General features: G+C 40.6%; 1 protein-coding gene across 2 annotated transcripts in view; it reads left to right on the top strand.

Annotated features, from left to right (window-relative positions):
- The window catches only part of PRRX1 (paired related homeobox 1), a 70,931-nt gene extending 47,970 nt beyond the window's left edge, over nt 1-22,961 (top strand). The window contains exons 2-4 of one of the 2 annotated variants that reach the window (XM_003785712.2): nt 7,439-7,614; nt 12,740-12,921; nt 22,816-22,961. In XM_003785712.2, the coding sequence (XP_003785760.1) occupies nt 7,439-7,614; nt 12,740-12,921; nt 22,816-22,954 (497 nt within the window). In that variant the 3' untranslated portion in view covers nt 22,955-22,961. Of the gene's footprint in view, nt 1-7,438; nt 7,615-12,739; nt 12,922-16,698; nt 16,766-22,815 lie in introns of those variants that run through there. The other variant, XM_012802621.1, reaches the window with a different exon arrangement.
- Nucleotides 22,962-23,190: the final 229 nt, after the last annotated feature.

The raw sequence follows: 23,190 nt of genomic DNA, 5'->3' as shown, positions 1-23,190 counted from the left end.
TACCAGTTTCCACTGGTAATGTCAAGATTGATGTTGTGTCTTTCACAAAGTGACAACAGTCTCACTACAAAGGGAAAAGCTCACCAGCAGAGGGCTAGGGGCTGTGCCTCACCCAGAGCTCTGTTTGTAATCCCAGGCAAATTCCTAGTCGGATACCAGGCCCTTCCAAGGGGACCACACACCTGGAACACGGCAAGCTTAGAAAGCGTTTAAAAATCTCAGTCGGAACTCACTCTTTCCCCAGAACTTTGCCTTCCTTGGTTTCTTTTTATCCTTTCGGAATTTACCAAAGGGCTCAGACATTAAAAATAAAAAATCACTGAATAAATATTGAGTAATATGAACCAACTTTTGTTTTTTTAGACATGTGGCAACCAAATTAGTTAACCCAAAGCAAATGCTGGGAAATAATTGAATTTTCATAGCCTGTCTTTAGCCTTTGGCCTTCCTCCCCCCCCCCTCCCCCGTGTGTGTGGGTTTTTTTTTTAAATTATTTTTAATTTCTACTAATTTCTATTGAGATTGCCTGTTAAAGGGATCAATTGCTTACATGCCCAAGTGCTAGAATCTACTTACTCTGGTTCTTTTCAAAATTTGAATTTAGGAAGGAAAATTAGCTTGTTCAAAAGCCAGGAATTGACTAACAGCAGAAAAGTATCCCAAATAGTACTTTTGGGTCAAACACCTTTGCATACTTTCTGTGTGCAATTTTCAGTCTATCATCGTATCTCAATTCTTGCTAAGTTTTAAAGCTTTTATTCATGTTTCCAGCTTCTGAGTTCCGTCATGCTCTCCATCAAACCTGACTTGGCCATCTCAACATATTTGAAAGGCTTTCTTACTTTCCCTCCAGTTATTCTGTGATAGAAATCTTACTGAGTAGCTAAATATTAACAGTGAGGAGAAGACAAAATTAACAGCAGCCATGGGTTTGAGTAGGCCATTTGAGAAGAGAAATCATAGCAGCCATACTAGTAGCAACACTTCCCAAATAACTACTGTGTGCCAGACTGCGTGTCTTTTAGGTAATTGTTAAATGCTCAGGTGACCCTGGGATATAGTTCGTCTCATTCTAATTTTATTGTTTTAAAAACTGAGGCTCAGGGAAGAGAAGCATCTTGTCCCAGGCCTCATGACCAGCCAGGGCAGGGTCCGGTCAGCGCAGGGTCCGGTCAGCGCAGGGTCCGGCCAGCGCAGGGTCCGGTCAGCGCAGGGTCCGTAGGAGAACACAGGCTGTTCTCATTTCCAGGCTGCTTCCTTTCTGCTCTTTATCGTGTTTCCTCCCCAGTTCCAGTTAGTTGGGTCTGATACAAAGATTTTATTTTCTACTTTTTGGGGGCATCCTGCAATGAATTGAGTAAAATGAAGTTAATCAGTGATTCATCTATAGAGAAATTGGAGGTAGAATTCAGTAAGAATTCTAGTGATCATATGTGAAGCATAAGTACTTCACGTCTGATTATTAATTTGTATTTACTGAGCATTGATGAGAGTGTCAGTTAAGCACAAGTGCACACATTGTGCTGTATAGTTAGTCTAAAACAGACTCACAGTCACATGGACATGAGGGAAATTACCAACATAGCTTCAGAAGAAAGTAGAATTCCAGTATGAAACTGCTTGAGAAGGCTTGCTTTGTGCTGGATAGCCTTGGGAGTTCAGATCAGAAATCCCTTAGGAAAAATGTCTGAAGAAAGTTAAAGCAGATAAAGTGATCTGGACTGTGTTAATATTTTTGGCTCTATAGAAATGTATTTGTCCTAGAGAGGTGAAAGGAAATACATAAGATGAACAAGTCAAAATCAGTGCAAATTACATTCCAGACCCTCATAGTCTTAAGTGTTTTCCGTTTCACAGTGGGGTTGGTTACACTGAGGGACTTAGATTTTGAGCTGTGTCTACACAAAACCACTGTAGCTTTACACAGAGCCACTAACTCAACTTTTTGATCAAAACCATTCAAAAATATGCTTTTTCAAACTTTCAGAGGATTTTTATCCTCCAAAGAACATATATCATTCCCCAAAATTACATTTAAGGTGGTTTTTTGTTTGTTTGTTTGTTTTTTGAGACAGACTCTCAAGCTGTCACCCTGGGTAGAGTGCTGTCACGTCACAGCTCGCAGCAACCTCCAACTCTTTGGGCCTGAGTGATTCTCTTGCTTCAGCCTCCCAAGTAGCTGGGACTACAGGCACTCACCACAATGCCCAACTATTTTTTGGTTGTAGTTGTCATTGTTTGGCAGGCCCGGGTGGGATTTAAACCCGCCACCTCTGTGTATGTGGCTGGCACCCTAGCCACTTGAGCTACAGGCGTTTTAATGCTGTTTTCTAAGGTGTAAAGGGATACCTGGCTAAAAATAAACTAGTTCTATGCAAAGCCCACAGTAAAGGAAAAAAATACACCCCTCCAAGATCACCATACAAACTTCAGGCTCTGACAGGTGACAATACACCTGGAAATGAACCATAGCCCCGCAGTTGGGTATTTGTATTGGCAGAGACTTGGCCACTCCTAACAGTTGCCGGGTTCCATGCTGGGAGACCATTCAAGGACAGTGCTTGTAAGGATAGTGTGGGCGTGCTGCTAAACTCAGCTTTGGTCATTGCAACAGTCTTTCCAGTGAAGTGACCCAGGTGCCATTTATCAGGGCACATATTACAAAGATGCTGTCTTAATTTCAGTTACAACTCGGTGTAACCAAAGAAACTCAAATGAGGGCCACAGCTGTATTCTGCTGCTTTTCATAGGCCTTGCAATAAAAACTAAGCAGTTTTTAGTGGCTTTTGCAATTATACTTCCTTTCAATTTTCCAAAGGTTACAGAGCCTGAACCACACAAATCCCATTAAAGTAAGTAGCTGTTGTGCAATATAAGTTCCTTTGAAAACATTCTTCAATGCCCATAAAATGATCAGCAGGCTGCACTTTAGATCCGTTTGCCTGCCATGCTTTCAACCGAGAGGCAGATGACAAGCTTTGATGTGGTAGTCGGTTTCTGCTACTGGAGCTGGCATTTTTTGGGAAAATCTTGCATCAGATTTTTTCCCAAATGGATATGACCGAGGCATAGGAAACACATTTTTTCTTCTGATTTTATTCCTAAAATATGTTTTTACTCTACCTTTAAATTACATTTGGCCGACCATGGATTTGGGATCTGCAAGGTTTCCTCCCACAGGGTGCAGAGGAGAAGAAGAGGGTCAGGAACTTTGGAGTTAACTGAAGCCAGCATGGGGAGTGCAAGGATGAATAGGGTTCACCCCATGCTGCCAGGTCCTCATACTTGGGGATGGCACTTCATGCTGTCTTCTCTACCCTCTCTCTAGTGCAACTGTGGCAGCCACAAGAGGAGTTCACAGTGAATTTCATGCTAGAGCCAAGGGCAGGGCTGGGTTGTTCTCTTTAACTCCTATGTATTTGACCACACAGTGGGTGTCCTAGCTTGGGCTCCTGGCTTACTTTCCTTGAGAAGTGCTTCCTATGTATTTGGACATCCTGATCTATGGGAAATGCCATTCTCTTTACAACCTCTTGCTTGTGTGTGTGTTTCTATTTGTTTAAATCACTCATTTATGCTGGAGTTGCATTTTTAGCAAGAGATAAAAAGGAATGACTCATTTCTGCATTTACCAAGGAATTAGACCACAAAACATATACCTTATCTAAATCTGATGACTAACCTATCTGAAAGAGAAGCTCACCCTTCAGCCAGAGAAAAATATCCAGCACCCAAAATACTGCTAACTTAATTATTTGCTATGTACTATTAAGAAGAAGGATTGGGATTGAAAAATTACTCAGCCCTTCAGAACTCTGGATGAATCAGTAAGGGTCTAATAACCCGGGACTGCTTTCATACTGCACTGCCGCTTTAACTCTTTCAACCTTTATTGTCATTCAATTTATCATGGGACCCTATCTTTTTTCTGTAGAAATACCTGAATGCATGAAGGTGACAAAATTATTACATAAAAAGAGTTGGACCATCATTTTAAAAAAGTATTTAATGATAAACTCAAATATGTATTGGAATATTGTGAAAGGGAAGATCTGGCTTAGAGCTATCAGTCAAGTTTTATAGAGGAGGAGGTAAGATTTGAAATGTGTCTTAGGAAATGGAGATTTTGAACTGTGCCCTGACATGTAAGAGAAGTGCCAGTATAGCTGTGGGAATAGATAGAAGATAGGTGTGTATCACTATGGTAAAATAACCCTGCACAAAGTTAATTGACGAAGCAAAGACTCACAGAGGCCATGAAAAAGGAGAATGTAAAAACATCTGGATCTGAATAGCTCTTCTTAATGAAAATGATTGCATTTTTTACTGGCTACTCTGGTAGGAACGACAACATGCAATGGACAGTGACCCTCTTTCTCAGATCCTATTTATAATAGTTAGCTTGAAAAAATATGTCTTTCCCATAAGTCTTTTCCCGGGGCGGAAGTTTCCAGGTATGTCTCTGATGCTTTATTGTTTCTCTCTTGCACAGAGTGTTTATTGTCATTTGCACTAACAAGTAGAATGGAATTAGGAGTCCTGGCTTCTGGGAGGCCCGTGTTTCCATTGTGATTTGTGGCAAGTCACATTGTTCTTCTAGGTCTCAATTAACTCATCAGTAAAGTAAAAGGGTTGGATTAGACAATTTCTTGGGAAGTTTTAGGTGCCAATATTTTACGACTCATGATTTGCAGCAGGACTGCACCTGTTCACAAGGTCATTTTGCTTGTCTTTCCTAAAAGAGTGCCAGTTACTGCATAGTTGCAGTTTACTCAATCATTGATACGTATATAAAAAACCATAAACACCTGAGATCTAAAACATTATGATTTCAATGAAAACGCATCTATATCTCCTGTAGTTATTATGCAGCTTGGTGATTCTTACCCACTTCAGAATTTCAAAGAATGAGATGCCTATTAACGTCCAATTGGACATTAGGATCTTTAGGCAGCCTATTCCCAAATCAACCTTCCCTGTAGCTGTTTATAAGACAATGATAAAAAGACACTGCTTTCTCTCCTGGATATTCAACCAGAGCCCAGAATCTGATAAATGTGTTTATCCCAGGTCCTTCAGATGCCCTGCGTTTGTAGATCTCCACAGTGTTTATGTTTCCCCTTGTGCTGCTGGAGATACCGGGCTGGGTGAAGTTCTTCTGCATTCTTGGGGAGAAACAGGGAGCTCAGGCTTTGTGATTAGTGAGCAAAGACAGACAAGCAGAAGGCTGCTGCTGGAGCTGCCTCTGTTGCCCGCTCACTGTTTCTTTCTATTATTCTTGCACTTTGAAGGACATTTGCCAGATCCAGACTCCCCGGACCTCTGTGATTTGCATGTCTTTTCTCACCTTCAACATGATCTGGGCTGGTGTTTTCATTTGTTAAAAACAACAAGAACATTCACTGGGAAACTTTTGCTGGACTCGTTTCAGGTCATCATAGCTATTTATTCCCTGTCATAAACTATAATTCTCCATTTCCCTTACTCCCATGTCAGGGGAATTGGTGGTTTATGGTGGACAGTCAGTGGGATTTGAATGAACAGTGGAAGATTTCAAAGAAACTGCTGAGATTATGTAGCAGGTTGTAATACTAAGAGCAAAACATAAAATATTCTTGGTCTTGATCACAGTTTGGCGGGACAAGAAGAAATAGGCTTACAAAACAGCATAAAAGATTTAGAATTCATGGTTATACCTGGGAAAGAATTTTCTCTGAGGGAAAGAAAACAAATCATGGGGTTGGCTTAGTGAGGGATTTCCTTTATATGATTAAAAATAGTAGCCTGAGGTCTTTGTAATTGGTTTCAATTTGGTGAAGGTGTGGAAGCTAAGAATTTTTTGCAGACATTCTGTCTAATCGGGGACATAAAATTCAGGTTATAATGCTGTCACATAGGCCTAGATGACCTAGAGAGATCTGAAGTGCAATATTGCAGACAAAAGAATTTGGGGAAAAGAATCAGAGCAATTCTTCCAAATATTTAAATAGGCGAATACAAGTGCAAGACAATTACCGAAAGGTATTTGATCCTAGGTGTTTGAATTTGAGTGATGATAATATTGGAAACTAGTTTTGTCAATAGCCAAATAGTGATGTTTATTGGAAGGTCTTGATAGAGGGCCCAGATTATGAGTAATTTGGTTCCATCTTCAAGGTGCCATTGATCTGACATTCTTATTGAGAGTGCCACAAAAGTGCCCAGCAAAGCAGGAGTCCTAGTTAAGACACCATCAATGTGAAAAACCAAAGAGGTTATGAATTAAGCATAACTATGAAGCAGAGAGAATGGATGTCAGCAGCTTCTTGGCTAGAGGAATCTGGCCTGGATAAAATGATTTTCTTCTTTTCTACAGAAACAGTCTTCTAAGGATAAGAGAAGTTTCATGTTTTCCTTGGAAACAAATTCAGAGAGCCCTTTACTATATCTGTGTGCTCTAATTATCAGGAGGAAATGTGCAGTCTCTCGTCTAAGCTCCAAGGGTATCCCTTCATAAGGCAGCATTGATGAAGAAAGAATCTCTTAGCAAAAAGACTTAGTTCAATGCTCAGTTATCATGAACTGAGAGGTCTGGGCTAGGAGCTCCTGGATTTAAGCTACACTTTGAATCCACATATAATCTAATGCATGCCTTCAATCTTTAATAAGAATAATATTATAACTAAGGTAGGTGTCATTATTCTTAGGACATCATGATTCATGCTAGTAGTTTAAGTGTGTTGTGTGTTCATAGTCAGAGAGGATCAAAAGACTTTACATGCTAGAAAAATAACTAAGAGGTGCTTTCTGTTTGTTAAACATGGAACAAGTGGCCAACCTCTTCTTTCTCCCCATCATCATCCCACAGCATTAGAATTTTCTTTGGGCTGAGTCTGCCTGGGGAGAAGCCATAGGAAATGTGAGTCTAGGTTGTCAGAGCATATGACTCGGGCCTCGGCTGTTCAGTACTGTATATCTGAGATCAACACAGGCTATGCAGTAACTCAGGCTGCAGGGAGACGATTTGATGGAGGTGTTAGCACAGCTGGTATTTTGCTAGAACTCACACATCCATCACTCCTGATTGAACTGGATGGGGGACAAAGGACAGGAGTGGTGGGACTCTCTGACTGTTCTGGGTGGGCTGTGTGACTATTAGCTTGCCAAGATTGGGAAACTCAGGGAAAATCAAGGAGAAATCCTAGGGTTGGGATTCTCGAAAGGTCTCTAAAAATCTCAGAGCCCTAGAACTCAGTTTGAGTGAAACCCTTTCAGGGGTCTCCCAGCACTGTTCCTGTTCTTGGGTCCTCAGGGAATGAGTCCCTGGCTAACGTTAGCTTGGGTTGATGGTGCAGTGGCACTAGTCCTGATCTATCTGACTGTAGATAACGCAGTCCTGGTTTTAACCAAGACTCCTCAAGTGAACTTGGCTCCTTCTCATCAGTTTCTTCTTTACTAGATGATCAGCTGAACTCAGAGGAAAAGAAGAAGAGAAAGCAGCGGAGGAACAGGACGACCTTCAATAGCAGCCAGCTGCAGGCTCTGGAGCGCGTTTTTGAGAGGACACACTACCCTGACGCTTTCGTGCGAGAAGACCTCGCCCGCCGGGTGAACCTTACCGAGGCCAGAGTGCAGGTAACAGGCTGGGGGAGCTGGCACTGTTTAAAAACACAAGCTGTAAGTTTTAGACTGGAACCAGTACTAACAGGGCTACATATGGTCCGTGCAAGGATAGAATCCAGTTTCTAGCAGTGTTTCTTTGGACAGCAAAGCATTTTTAAAAACCAAGGCAAATGACTGTAAGTAGAGCCAATATTCCTTGCTGGTGGTCCCTCTCTTCCCCACAGTTTCCAAATCTTGCAGACTCATGATACATGTATTGTCCCTTTAAACGTTTGACACTGCACCTCCAGCCTTCCATGGGAGCTCAAGGCTGACTGAAGAGACTAACTCTCTGTTCCACACCTCACCTTTCCTCCCCAGCCTTTGAGAATGCACAAATCTTCAATAAAATTATTAAAAGCATGCATAACCATGAGCCCTGTGGAGTGGGAAGTGAATACTTAGGAACTGAGTTAAAAGCACATTTAAGTGGATTTTATTCATCCTCACAGTGTCTCTGAGAAGGGAAAGAGAGTGAGGGCATGTAAGACAGAGACAATAGCAATTCTTTCTAACATTAAAGCCAAGATACATCAACTGATAAGTTATTGGCAGTAATAACATCAATGAGAATAATATAATGATTATTCCTACTTGAGCCCTGATATGTCAAGTCATGTTCTTTACATAACTAGTCTCTTTTATCCTCCCACCAATTCAGTGATGTGGACATGTATATTTTTATCTTGCCAATGAGGTAACTGAGGTACAGAAAGGTTGACATTATCTATACAGCTAGAAAGTAGCTGAAATAAGATTTGAATCCAGACATTCAGATTCATGTTTTTAATCATCATGAAAGACTTTGAATAAAGAATAGTCTGCTAGCTAAGTGCTTTTTCAGGTAGTGCTTTTCTCCCTTTGCTGAAAGATCTTATTTCTTCCATATTGTCAGTGGCAAGCTGCTATTGGATGAGAAGGGTGGGTCAAATCTGTCTTGTCTTCCTGAAGAAATCATTGTTTGTATATCTGTGTTTAGTCCAAATGTGAGGGATTTCTTTCTGCAAATGATAATCCTCTTGATTGATGAAGACTTGAGCTAGACCCAGGGCCCTTGCCTAGGGTAGGGATGGTGTCTACACCACAAGGCACTAGGAGAGGCACTCATTGAGTTGATGTGGAGTTCCCTTCATCCTGAAGTGAAGGCGTTTTTCCTGTGGAGAAATAGGGCCTTTATCTAAAAGTATTCCTCAAGAGACAAAAAGAAAAATGGCGGTGGAAAAATAGGAAGTGGTGTGGTCTCATGGAGTCTATGAAGATAGGTTAGAGGAATGTGTGAGGGAGAGTGCCCCGTGACTGGTTGACAATACCTTGGGGCTCGAGTAGGAGTGACCCATGGGGACAAATCTCAGTTTTGCTCCCTCCATCCCATTATCCAGTTCAGAACTATGAAGTAAGTGTGCCTCCCCACACCCTCTTCCCCCATGCCACTCCCACAGCTCTCTAACCATGCTTTGAAATCCCCTCTTTTCTTCCAAAACACCCTATATCTTTATGACACATTAAAATGAGCAACTGTAACAGCTCTCCACAGTTACCTAAAATGCCATTTTTGCTATGGTGATCATCTAAATTTCAGAGAAGGAAATCTGAATAGGGCAATGATGGAAATTAAAAAAATGAGAAAGAACAATTTGGGAACTATCTTGTCCCCATTGCAACAGGAAAATTTCTTATATGTTGAAACTTTTTTTTCCTCCTTTCCTACCTTACTATATTCCAATGACTTTCAGAGCTGTGAACATTTCCTGTTTGAGTATGATAGGATTCCCTCTCCATGACATTACTCTTCCTCCAGGAAACCCTTTCCTTTCCCAGTCTAAACCAATCCCTTCTGACTCTGGGCTTCTTTATATGTTTGGCATTTATCACAATAGGACATGTATTGTATTGCAGTATATGGGGGTCAAACCCCCCCTCCCACCCCAATCCCGGACTGAGGAGTCATCTTGGATAGAGGCCATGTTTGATTGATCTTTGCAAAATTTGCTTGTTCTTCCTTCTTTTTCTCCTTCTTTATTTCCTCAAAAATTTATCAAGTACCTTGTGTACCCTTGGACCTATTTTTGGTTTTCTGAGGATCAATAAGGCAATGACTCTCCTTAAAAATGTTTGGACTGGGCAAGAGAAGACAGATGTACAAACTGTACTATTACAATATCGTAAAGTCCTACATTAAAGGAATTCATGATAGACCAGAGAAAAAAATGAAGTGATCTGCCTGGGGGAAAAGAGAGTGAATACATATCTATTAAGCATCTATTCTGGATCAAGGCTCACAGCTATCCTATGTAGGCATTATTATCTTCAATAGATCAGAGGACAAAGAAGCAGATAAATTAACTAATTATCCAAGGATAAATCTTTAAAGTAGTATAACCAGTGTTTTTATCAAACTATGTTCAACTTTTAAGTCATGTTCAATGTCAAAGTTTAATCTTGGAAAAAAAATATTGGCTTTGACACCAGGATAAAGAGTGGATGAATGACATGGGCAGAGAGAGCACCTACTGTAAGTATATGTAGGTGGGAAACAGCCTAGCACTTTTGAGAGTCTTCAGATAGCCTTGGGCCTAGGGGAGGAGTTGGAACAATAGAGGGCTGGTGCATGAGATGGGAGTGAGGCAAGATGTGGTGGGATTGATGGACAAATCACTCAATTCCAGCCTTTGTTCTATGGTAAGAAGTTTTCATTTTATTTTGTGAGTAACAGGGAACCAGCAGATAACATAAAGCAGAGCATAGATCCTATTATTTTAATATTCAAGTTGATAACTATAATAGCAAATGTGAAGAACACTTAAAAGTGGAAGAGCCTGGAATCTGGGAAGCCAGGGAAGAGATGTCCAGACTCCACCTTCGTTGATTTCCAGCCACGCCCTTCATGGTGCACAACTCTGTGGGGTACTGATTACATATGTGAGTGTTGCCCCTATAACAACAGCTCACTCCATACCATGGAATTTCCTTCTCCCATATCTTGTTATATGATTCTATAATTGTACCTCAAATATTTGCTTTGCAGTTTTTCAATTTTACATCTTCGTTTTAGAGACTGTGAGCTTCTTAAAACTAGACAATAAATTTTTCTCATGCTTTTCTTCCTAGCATTTAGGACCTAGACTGCAGCAGGCACTTTATAAAGATTTCTTGACTGAGTAAATTAATGAATAAAATTCCACTGAAGTCTAGAAGGGTTGTATGATCATAAGTTGTGTGTTCTTGAGTTCAGAAACTCAGCCATTTATTACTTGTGTGAAATTCAACAGATTACACTGATGCATTGCTTAACAGTGGGGATCTGTTCTGAGAAATGCATCATTAGGCAGTTTCACTGTGTGAACATCAAAGAGTACCCTTACCCAGAGTAGATGGTCTAGCTTACTCCTCACCTAGGTGCCATGGTATACAGCTCTAGTCTATAAACCTGTATGGCATGTTACTGTACTGAATGCTGTAGGCAGTAGCAACACTATGGTAAATATCCATGTATCGAAACATACCTAAATGCAGAAAAGGTACAGTAAAAATACAGCATTATAATCTCATAGCACCACCATTGTACATGAGCTACATTGTCAATTGAAATGCTGTTATGTGGTACATGATGGTATTTAATCGCATCGAACCTGTTTCCACAACTCTAAAATAGTAATAATAAAACCTAACATGTGGAATTGTCATGATGACTAAAAATGACATAGGTTCCTACTCTGTATAAGTTCCTAGCTCTGGTTGCACTCAATAAATGATAGGTTTATAATTAGCTGTAGCAGATGCTGTCAGTGCTACCCACATCCCCTTGAGCCCTGCAATTAAATATAGTCAGGTCAACTTTCAATTTTTAGGATCTGTCTTTCTGGTCCAGAACTTTCTTTTTAGGACTTCAAGGGACTGTCCTGTCATTGTTCAGTGTTCCAGGTGTGCTGGGACATCCACAACTGATGACTGGCAGGAGCCAGTGTACAAATACCAGCTCCTTTGCCCCTCAGGAGGGATAACTTGGAAGTGTTCCTCCTACCTTAGTCTCAATCTTTAGAGTCTCCACAGGACTGGGCCGCCATAGACATAGCGGTTTTAGGAGCACACTCTTTTCAGTGGTTGCTTTTCTTCTCTGTTATTTCCTTGCTCCCCTGATGGTGTTGCTTGCACCTTCCAAAGAAATCATTTTCTTCTTAAATCTTTGTTAGAGCATCTACTTCTGGGGGGCAGGGAGATTTTCTTTAAATATCTAATGAGTATTATGAAAGCAGATCCCATTTTGAAGAATTTAAAAAAACTTTTAGAAAAGTCTTTGTATCTGTGGCAGAAGTCTAATGAAATTTTTCTTCTTTTTCTTGATTATAAGTATAAGAGGGATTATAGCCCAGATTTTGCTGTCCCAGGGATTAGTCACAGATGCTATCTCTGGAAGCTTGGTTACTGGAGTAACTTCCTGGTCCTGTTATAAAAGTCTTAACCCTTAAGACATTCCCTTCCCACCTGGGAAGGATTATGGCTTATTGCTATTGACTTAAAAAGAATTCCATACTTGGGTGGTGCCTGTGGCTCAGTGGGTAGGGCACCAGCCCCATATACCTAGGGTAGCAGGTTCGAACCTGGCCCAGGCCAAACTGCAACAAAAAGAAATCCATCCTGTATCCTTCCTTGGGAAGGCATTGTATAGTAAAACCAACCAGATTGGCATTTCTCTGATGATTAGGGATGGTGAGCCTTTTTTCATGTATGTATTGGATATTTGTCTGTCATCTTCAGAGAAGTTTCCTGAAAACAATATATAAACAACTACATGCCCATAGGAAAGAAAAACACAAGTATTGTTGTGAGGGGGAGAGGAGAGGTAGGAGAGGGGAGGGGAAGAGGGAGAGTGATTGGCGGGATCTCACCTAATGTGCAGTGTCAGGGTGTTCAGCGCGCCCTCTGGCTGAAGGGCTCAACTACAACTTGAACTTTAGAAACAAAAACAAGGTAACCTGAACACTTGTACCCTCATATTAATCTGAAATAAAAGTATATACACATATAAAAAAACTGACCAGAATTGTATTCATGTTTTTCCTCTCCTTCCTCATGCCCTTCTCTCCTAACAATCTCCCAGGTGTGGTTTCAGAACCGCAGAGCCAAGTTCCGCAGGAATGAGAGAGCCATGCTGGCCAATAAGAACGCTTCCCTCCTCAAGTCCTACTCAGGAGACGTGACTGCTGTGGAGCAGCCCATTGTCCCTCGTCCCGCTCCAAGACCCACCGACTATCTCTCCTGGGGGACAGCCTCTCCGTACAGGTGAATGACTGGCCTACTCTCTCTTGCTCCACTTCCACATTTTCTCAGCGGCCGGTCACCTTTAAAGCTGCTTGTGCGGCTGGCTGACATTTCTTACTGGGTTAACCTCTTCAGAGACATTCAACTTGCTGACATCCCCACATTTTCACGGGAGCTTACTAGTTGCCCCAGGAGCAGGGTTTGGGGCAGAAGAGAGAGGCAGGCCAGCCGCAATCTCCTCTTGGACTCAGGAACTCTTGCAAAGGTTTCAAAGATGGGGAAGAATCTAAAAGAAAAGATCGTTAAGCTGTGCCCAGTGTCTCTCTGGCAATCACTTCTGGAACAAAACTTTACCCCATTTCCAAATTTAAGATAAATTTGTTTATTATGCTCAAGTAGGGACTTCACTTGTAAGGTTTCAAGCATAGGACTGAAGGTAAACTTCAAAGTAGAACTGATTTCAACTTTTAAAGGAGGGAGGAAGGGAGGGAGGGAAGGAAGGAAGGAAAGAAAGAAGGAGAGAGAGAGAGAGAGAGAGAGAGAGAGAGAGAGGGAGAGAGAGAGAGAAAGACAACTGAGAGAGAAGGAAAGAAAACCCAAGTTCATTCTGGCCACAGTTTTTTGTTAGTAGGTGGTGATATCTTAGGAGCCCAAGTGCCTTCCTATTCTATTGCTAATTCTTGTCTACCTGTCTCAAGATTTAGTGTGTGTGTGTGTGTGTGTGTCTTTTAAATAAAAGAAGAATGTACAATTTACCCTAGACTTTTATATTAAAAAGGGTGAAAATTTTTGAAGAAACAAATAACAGAGTACTATTTTAATTTCCTAGAGAGGTTTTAACCTCCATTTATTAAGCTGTTCAGAAAATTCAGGTTTTATGCCAGAGGGAAGCTGAGACAAGTGCCTAACACATTGGATTAGTCTAGAGGGCTTTCTCTTGAAACTAAACCTGAGTATTCTGAGAAACCGGGTCAAGACCATATGTTCTCTCTGGCTGATTTCAGTGGAGGAAGAAGTATTCACAAGTTCATTTACTATGTTTTAGTTTACCTTTTTGTTGTTATGGTTAATTATTTGTTTAGGCAGAGGTTTTAAATATCCCAGCTGAAGTTGAACTCCTGACATGAAATGCACAATTGTGAAATGCAAATGTTTTTCAAAGGTTTTGATCATGCTAATTAATTGGATCAAAAAGCCTCACCTACATGTTCTTTCTGTTCCAAATCCGTTCCTTAAGAGAAAGACCATAAATGCATTTGGAAATTTCTTTTATATCCAGTTGTGAACTAAACCTGAATTACTTGGGTCTTAGTGCTTAGAGACCTCAAGTCCAGGAAGGTCCTATTCTGGGCTCTGTTGCATTCAGACCTGGGACGCTTTACTGATTTTGAAAGATTAGTTGTATCTGTGTGTCCTCTTTAAAATTGAGACTTCAATCCCATAAGATTTACTAAAAATACATTTTTGAAGACCAGTTCGATGTTATATATTCTTTAATATTTTAAATAAATGGAAAGCAGCTTTGTTTCTCTCACAAATATTGGTAGCGCATAGACCCACAAAATGGCTTGGGAAGTAGGTGTGGGTCAAACAAAGCTTGAAGTTCAAAATCTCTGGTTTGTATTTGGTCACGACCAGAGAGTATTGCTCCTTTTGTGGCCTGGGTCCTTAAGAACTTTTCACATCAGCTATAAACCATCCAGATGGCTGCCACGTGGTCCTTAACAGTGAGAGAGCTCAGCAAAGCACACCGCATGAATGGGGATGGAATCCTTCCTGAATTAACACGGGCTTATACTCTCTGAACCTCAGCAGAAGTTCAAGCCTCAGTGTCTGCATCATCTGTATTTTGTAGAGGGGCATCTAGCTGAAATTATGACCATGACAAGTTATGTATGCTTTTTGGGGAAATATTTTATTTTAATTGGAAAGACTATGTAGAAATACTAGATACATTTTTACATTTTCAAAAACACCCATATTTTCTATCGTCTCGGCATAACGAGTTGGTTCGTTTTTGTTGATTAGAGTTCAATATTTTACATAGGTGTAGCCTTAGTGTATATATTATTTTGTATTTTGCTCTTTTCCCTTAAAATCATATAACCTAGTACTTTTTTTAATGGTATGCTTTTATATCATTTCTCTCTTAGATACAGACTTTGTACAAATTAATTAATTAAAACAACTCCATAGAATTCTGAGTGTTCATATTGCATATGAAGAAGGAATTTATCTCCAGATATAAGTAGAAAAGTGATGGTGTAATTGATTGACATCATTGAATCAATGATAATGTCTTTTGACCCAATGTTGACTGAAGTGTTTATATTTTGGTTAATTTCTAAAAGTGGCTGTTTTGTTTCTTGGAGATTTTTCTTCTATGTTTAGAACCAAAACATGTTACGATTTCACGCTTTGAAGCTTGTCAGGAAATGTAACTATTGTAAAGGAAATATGAAAGAAAAACAAGTGACAAAAAGCAGAGGATATGATAGACATTTTGTATTATGGAAAATTACCTCACTGCTCCTGTTGGTACTGTTATGTCAAGTTAGTTGTCTCAGTGTGACATTCATTAAAAGGCATTTCTCTTCATTAATTGCTGGAACAGTCCTGTGTGATAGCTCTGTCCTTGCTGTGGTTCCATAATACTGAACATTTGCCCAAGTTTAATTCTTCAGCAAGCAAAATTAGAACTAGTGCTGTGATGTCTGTTTTCAGCCAACATATTCAGCCACATTGGAAACTACATTTTCATTCAAAGTAGACGTTGCATTGTATTGAAAGTAGCAAAAAGTATAAGATTGGAAAACTAAACAGCCCTTTTGGATTTAAGGTCTGTCTCAGGTCAGTGACATGTGTCTGCAGCTGAGGTCCACATTCCAGGGTGTGTGGGCAGTCCAATGGGCCAAAGGATGTGGCTTAATCATACCACCCAGGGACAGTGAGCAGTTTTTCCAGAGAGGAGACTTAACTGACTTCTTCAACTCCCCTCTGGTAGAAGAAAGGAGGAAACAAGGTGCAAAAGCAGTTATTTGCATATGGTTTGAATTACAAGTTGGGAAGTAGCCAGCACATTATTTTTCTGGATGTCTTTTATACCCAGAGTGGTGGCTACATATTTTATCCTTCAAACTGGGCCTTTCTTGAGAATTAAAGGAGAGTGCTGTTAATAATGTTAGCAGGACAATAGATATACACCAAGATTGTCCCTGGCCACCCAGGACATACAGTGCACTGTAATTATAGCATGTTGTGACCTCATTCATTCCCTTGAGCACCTTAGTGCTAGGCAGGCAACTGAGTCTCCAGGGGACAATGCACCCTCTAACGTGGACACTTCTGTCCTGGTAGGCACCTTCTTTATGCACCTGCAGCTGATGGGAAGAATCTTATGTTTGGAACAGACACCAATTGCTTACTGCAGAACTATTTTTCTTAGGCAAATCGTGAGAATGAAAGCACACACGCAAGCACCAGAATCATTCAGACTCACTGCTCTGTGCAGTGCTTTGCCTCTTGGGGAGCAGAGATCAACCAAAATCTTTTTGCAGAAACACACTTCCTATGAGAGGTAGATGGTGAATGGCCTGGCTCTGCAGCATTGGCCTGGATTGTCCCTTCCAGAGGGAGGGCTGAGCCTATGTGAAAGCTAGTGAAAGAGAAGCTTCTGTTTCCCTCCCCCAACCTTCTCCTCCTCCTCCTCCCCCTCCTCATTTTATCATGGTCATGGTGCTGCCTGACGTCTGCTGAACGCATTTGGCTCATTTCTCCCTTTCACACTTTCAAAAATAGATCCTCGTCCCTCCCAAGATGTTGTTTACACGAGGGGCTTCATAACGGATTCTAACGGAAGACACTGAAAAAGGTAACTTGTCAGAGGGGGAAGAGGGTGGTGATGGGGGTATAGGGTTGTAAGTGGGAAATAAGTGTGTTGAAGAGAGTGGGGGCTGTAGTCCTAGAAATGTAAGCAGTTAAGGCCACCGAGGGGGAAATGCTATTGGAAAGCAGGGCTGTGAGAACACGAGTCCACACAATGCAGGGTGGTGCGTACTAGTCTAGAGCAGGGCTTGTCCCACAGGAATCACCTCGGATGGTGTTGCCCACATGAGCTCTGATTCACTAAGTCTAGGCTGGGCCTGCGAGTTCCCAGCTCTAACTTGCTCCCAGGTGATACTAATGCTTTCCACCCTCGGTCTACACTCTGAGTAGTGAGGCTTCAGTGGCTGCAGGGTATGAGATACGGGGTGGAAAAACTATGTTCTTGTCCTGGCTCTTGTTGCTCCTCAGGCCAGTAGGATCACCGTCTGTCACCTTGTATCTAAAATTAATTAGCCATAGTTTCCTTCTTGCTTCTATCTCACAGGGGTGTTTAGAACCTCTAAGTAAGCGAAGTGCCCGTATAAAAAAGAAATAGATGAAAATCTGGCTGCAATAGAAAGGTGCAAGAGGCTTTACGGAAAAACCTTTCTAGAAAGAAAGGTTAAAAATAGCAGAATAATCCCTGAGGGTGTACTGCAAATTGAATGTCCCTAGTACTAAGAGCTAAATAGATGTTAAAAAAAAAAAATCAACTTCTGATTTTCAAAAACAGAAGTTAAGAAATAGTTATTTAAATTACAAAAGAGCACTTCCAAAAGGATTTATGGGAACTCTCCTTGGCAATACATTTTCCTACAAGAAACTGGAATTCAATTTTCTTAGAAGAAGCAAGTAGACCTCTGTTTTTGCATTGATGAAAGAACTAACTGAAGAAATGGTCTCCAACTTCTATGCATCACAGAATCTTGAAAGCCTCTGAGAAAAAAATCCTGAACTGGTGAAAGATTAGAATCTCAGGCAGGCTCACAGACTTCTCTGGCTCACAGAGTTGCCTTTGGGCGAAATTTAAAATAGCTTGCCAGCATTTGCCCAAAAGGGCCAAATAGAAAACAAAGGAAGAGTCAAAAATTGAGTCTGGTTGGTTTTTTTTCCCCAACCCATCCTCAATTGTTAAGTAATTTGTAGGACTTAGGCTATGGGTGATTAGAAAACTAAGGGACCATTGTCCGTAAATTTGCTAACTTTAAAATTGTAGTATGAACATTATTGTCTGTACTTCTTCAATGTTCAGCAGACATTTTAATATTATTTTTTTCTCATGAAAACCTTTTGGGGTAGGTTGAAATGATTAAAATGATCTGTCCCCAGTGAAAACTATGTTCTAACCCTGCTGGTGGCGAGAATTCTACTATCTATGGCTGAACCGCATCTACTAGAAATTTCCATATAAGGAGAAGGAATAATTTCAGACTGACTTAAATGTGTCAACTCTGTGTAATTCCCAGTGCTGACGTGCTGAATCAACAGATGGGATTCAAGCATTTCTTTTTATAAAATCCCTAATTTCTCAATGCACTTTATTTAGCAATGTTGCTTCTTGGTCACCATCAGAAAGAACTTGATCAAAGCCAAATACAAATGGTGCTTTAGTCAAACCCTATAAATTCCAGCCTAAGACTCATCTCATCTCTGCCCCCTGCTTATAAAAATAAATAGTTTTTACTCAGAAGGCCAGATGGAAAGGCAGGATCTTCTGTTTTTAAGCGGGCTCTTGTTATCGTGGGCTTAATCTGTACAGATCAATTCATTTCAATCTCATCTATTTATCCCAGGAAGCTTAATCCTATTTAGACAGGAGTGGTCATTTCACATGTTTGGAATGGCCCTATAAACAGGTTGAAAACAGGTAATTACCTTCATTGATAGTGGGCTTGTGAGAAAACACATCAGTGTTCTCTTTCTTTTCCAACAACAGAGCTTTAAAAGTTTCCATGACAAGAGCAGCAGGTGGTCATGAACAGATTGACAGCTGCTCAAGTGGCTGGTGTCTGCTATCACTTAGGAGGCAGGTCCTCTCCATCTTCTAATGCCATTTTAAAATTACTCTTAAAGTACCCACCCATTAATTCTGTCTTTTCTACACTGCAACAAGTTTTGCTTGTCTCTCTTATGTCAAAGGACTGCTAACTTTTGTCTCTATGGTACTTTTAGCTCAAGCTGAGAAATTAGACCCATGTCCAAATGCAGAGGGGAAAACAGACTTGTAATTTTTTCATATGGGCACAAGGTATCTCTGGGATTCCTATTTGTAGGATTCTATATTCTGAGCACTTGTTAAGAGTCTGTGAGTTAAGATGGCTTTTGTTCTGTTAGCCTACTTCTTATGGCTATGGGATGCTGGAATAAATTAGGTCGATTTTAGAAAGTTTATAACTTTCCTAAACATTTATCAAGAAAGAATGTTATCACCTGTCAAGTTCCTACGGAATTGTAAATTTTACTCATTAAAATCAACTGCTTTTTTATTCTCAATCCCCACAGACTTGCAGGATACTGAGGAGACATTTTTGCAGACTTATAGTGCAATGGTGTTCTTATGACAGCACTGCCATATCAGAGGCAGAGAAGAAGCACTCTTCTCTGGTGTGAAAATTCAGTCTGCCACTTAAGTGAAAAATGTCTCAGTGAATATCCAATCTTCGGTGCCATGTGTGATCCTGATTCCCATTAATTTGTTTTTATGTTGTTAGGAAGTGGCTCAACACTCATTTGGGATATGACCATCTGGCCTGCATTAGTGAGAGCAACTCACTGTTTCCAAAAGGACTTCGTTATCATGCTAAGTCTCCAGACTAGAATATCAGATGATTAAGTTAGTAGACTCAAGTGACTATGGCAAAAATGGTTATACGAACCTACAATTGCTACTCTAGGAGACATTTCTGGAAAGCAGTAATAGCATATTCAGTAAACTAAAATAATCCCCCCAAAGTTCTTTTCCTTTTGTCTGCTAAGGAAATGGAACATATCTTTGCTTATCAAGAAATGGCAAATTTCTATTCAACAGGAACTTTGCTTGTCCAGAATCTCCAAGGATGATAAACATACCCCTCAGAAAACAAGGCCAAGTACTCAAAAGAATACTAAACAGCCTACAAGAGAATTTTTCTTTATGCTCTCTAATGAAGTTTTAACCATCTGTTTTCAGAAGCCGTTCAATTTTATTCTTAGGACTTAAATAATACGGATAATTTATAATTCTAACTTCTCTCCTGTGTGTTTAAAATGGCAATATATGTAACTTATGTATCATCATTAGGAGTTGATTCTCTCATCTAATTGAGAAAGGTTGATTGGGTTGTTCTAAAAATAATCTATGATTTAGGTACATTTCCCAAATCCGACAGTCTCTGTTGGATTGGCATGTCCTAGAAATTTCTTGTGTGTAGGTTTTTATGGGTTTGTATACATTTTTGGTAAAAGCCTGAATGGAAACATGTAATTCATCTAGTAACTAAATTATGATGTGGATATGGGTTTTGAAAAAGATGACATTTCTTGGTACATTCTAAACCAACCAAAACCAAAAATGGAAAAAAAACTTGTCCCATTTTAATGGGTTCTGGTCATTTATCTCATATCTGATTTAAACCTACCTTACCTGGGGACTCTTCTGCCTCTGTCCCTTAGTATGCAGTAGTAGAAACGATAATCTATGAGTTTCGACTGCACGATCTGTTGTGTAAGTATAAATGGAATATTCATTTATTTTTTTAGTGTGAAAGGATATTTTTTGATGGACACAAGAATCATCAGCCCCTGCTTTTGTCACGCCCTTTGATTTTCTTCTTTCTATTAAGGTAGCAAAATTCAGGATGGCGCCTGTAGCTCAGTGGGTGGGGCACTGGCCACATACACTGAGGCTGGCGGTTCAAACCCGGGCTTGCTAAACAACAACAGTTGCGACAAAAAAAAAAAAAAAATAGCCAGGCATTGTGGCAGGCGCCTGTGGTCCCAGTGACTTGAAAGGCTGAGGCAAGAGAATCACTTAAGCCTAAGAGTTTGAGGTTGCTGTGAGCTGTGACACCACAGTACTCACCCCAGGGCGATAACTTGAGACTGTCTCAGAAACAATAAAATAGCGGGCGGTGCCTGTGGCTCAAAAGGGTAGGGTGCCGGCTCTATATGCTGGAGGTGGTGGGTTTAAACCCAGCCCTGGCCAAAAACTGCAAAAAAAAAAAAGAAAAAAATAGCAAATTTCACAATAATAACTAGTTCCTAAGAGTGAAAGCATATTGATAAGATTGTTTTAAGAGATTATTACAGCAGGATGACAGAGGTCAACAACACTGAGCAGGAGCCACGTTCATCATACTCTAGCTATTTCTCAGTCTTTTGTCTACTCATGGAGCACTGAACGTGTATGAGGTATGGCGTCTGCTCTACCTAAGGGTGTAGCTGTGATCAAGGCTAATGTGGTATCTCATCTATGGGGCTTAGAGTTGAGGACAGTGATAGATACCAAATTATTGGTTAAAATCGAATTGAGTGCTAAAGTACGGGGTGAAAGAACCTAACCTTGTCTAGGGGGTTAAGGCCATCTACCCAGAAATGATGAGTGAGAGTGAAGCAGGGCAAAATGAAATAGAAGAAAGTAGGATTATTTTGTAATCCCTCTGAGTCTTCCTCCTTGTGCTGACTCTCTCTCTCTCACACACACACACACACACACACACACACACTCACCCATACCCATCAACTACTGCTATAAGAATCTTAAATTAAAGGTGTATTTCTGGAAAGACCTAGTGATCGAATTCTGTCTCTTTAATTTTCTTGAGTTGACTGCTAGTAACTGAGCTAAAATAGTTTACAGTGAATCTTAACTACGTGGTGCTCCAAATAAGTGTCAATGATATGTTCTCCACATTACGGCGGCTTTAGTTTTCTCTCTTTCTGATCTTGTCACTTGATCCCCAGAGCCACCAGCTCCTAGGTGGCTGACAAAATTCAATTGGAATGCAGGCAACGAGCAACAGAAAAAAAATCCCATGTCATTTCGTTTATAAGTCTAACCATTCCAAAGCTCAGTTAAAAAAGGATTTTGATACTCTTAAAAACAACTGGAAACATTTTCATTTAATTAAGATGAGTACCCTTCTAATGGCTTCATATAAAGTAAAGGGTAATTTTCATCCCAGTCTATGAAATCACTTCTTTTTTCTTTAAAAAAGATTCATGGGTACAATTAACAGAAACCTACCAATGACAAATTTCTGCCCAGCAGGTCTTAATTGGAATCTCTGACAATGAAAAACTAGAAGTTTTCCTCAGTAATAAGGACGGTCAGAAACAGTGACCTCTGAGGTCAGTCACTAATGCTGGAAATGGAGATTTTTAGTAGTTTATCTAGAAGATTTAAACATTTCCAAAATAACTGACCCAAAAAGGCAGTGTGAGCCACTTTTGTGAGTGCTTTTGAGGAAAGGTTATAAAATCGAGGCTAATAGGAACCTCTTAATTTGACAATGCTTGGTGCTAACAACCAGTAAATCAGAAGGATGGCAGAGAAGTTATCTTGGGTCGTTTGGTTCTCCAAAGCACTTTATTTATAATAGCATTTATTAATTATCTAAAATGTGTTAGCATTAAGGTCAGCTACCCAGAATGGAGAAGCAAAATTCCCTTTAGTTTCTTTTCAAACCCCTGCTGGGGAGGGAGGTAGGAAGAGAGATTAAATACTGTTTTAATTAGTCAGCTGATGAAACACCTGCTATTCAACTCGAGCTACTTTCTTCTCTCACCCCAGAAATAAATCATTACTCACTGTATCCAGCACAGCCAATACCCCTCCCTGCCCTTGCCTCGCTCCACATCACTTTTCCCTGCCCTTCAAAACATGGCCACTTTTTTCCAAGGGCCTTAGACTAATGGAAAGCTGGGGCGGTGAGGGACCCTAGACGTCGTCTGGTCCAGCCCACCCACCCCCTCCAGCCCCCATCCCGGGAGTACCTCCATCTGGGGCATGGACTTGCGGCTTTGTGAAACTAATGCCTGTTATTCTCCCTGCTCTCTCCTTTGTCCCTACAGCGCCATGGCCACTTACTCTGCCACATGTGCCAACAATAGCCCTGCACAGGGCATCAGCATGGCCAACAGCATTGCCAACCTGAGACTGAAAGCCAAGGAGTATAGTTTACAGAGGAACCAGGTGCCAACAGTCAACTGAGGAAAAACACTTATTAAACAGGCCTAAGAAGAAATCAAAAACCATAAGACACCTCTCCTGCTCTGTCATTTCTTCATCTGCTGGGGGAAAAAAAAAAAGCAAAAAGCAAACAAAAACAAAACAAAAGCCAGAACTAAACTATTGGGACCATGGCAGAGAAAAGCAGGAGAGGAGCAGTATGAAAATTAGTTCACAATGTTCCTCCTCCCTCTGGGATACCAGCACCACTTGTTTCT

This window comes from Otolemur garnettii, unplaced genomic scaffold, assembly GCF_000181295.1.
Source record: "Otolemur garnettii isolate 467f Iridium unplaced genomic scaffold, OtoGar3 scaffold00016, whole genome shotgun sequence".
Lineage (NCBI taxonomy): Eukaryota > Metazoa > Chordata > Mammalia > Primates > Galagidae > Otolemur > Otolemur garnettii.
This window is presented reverse-complemented; position numbering and strand designations above follow the sequence as displayed.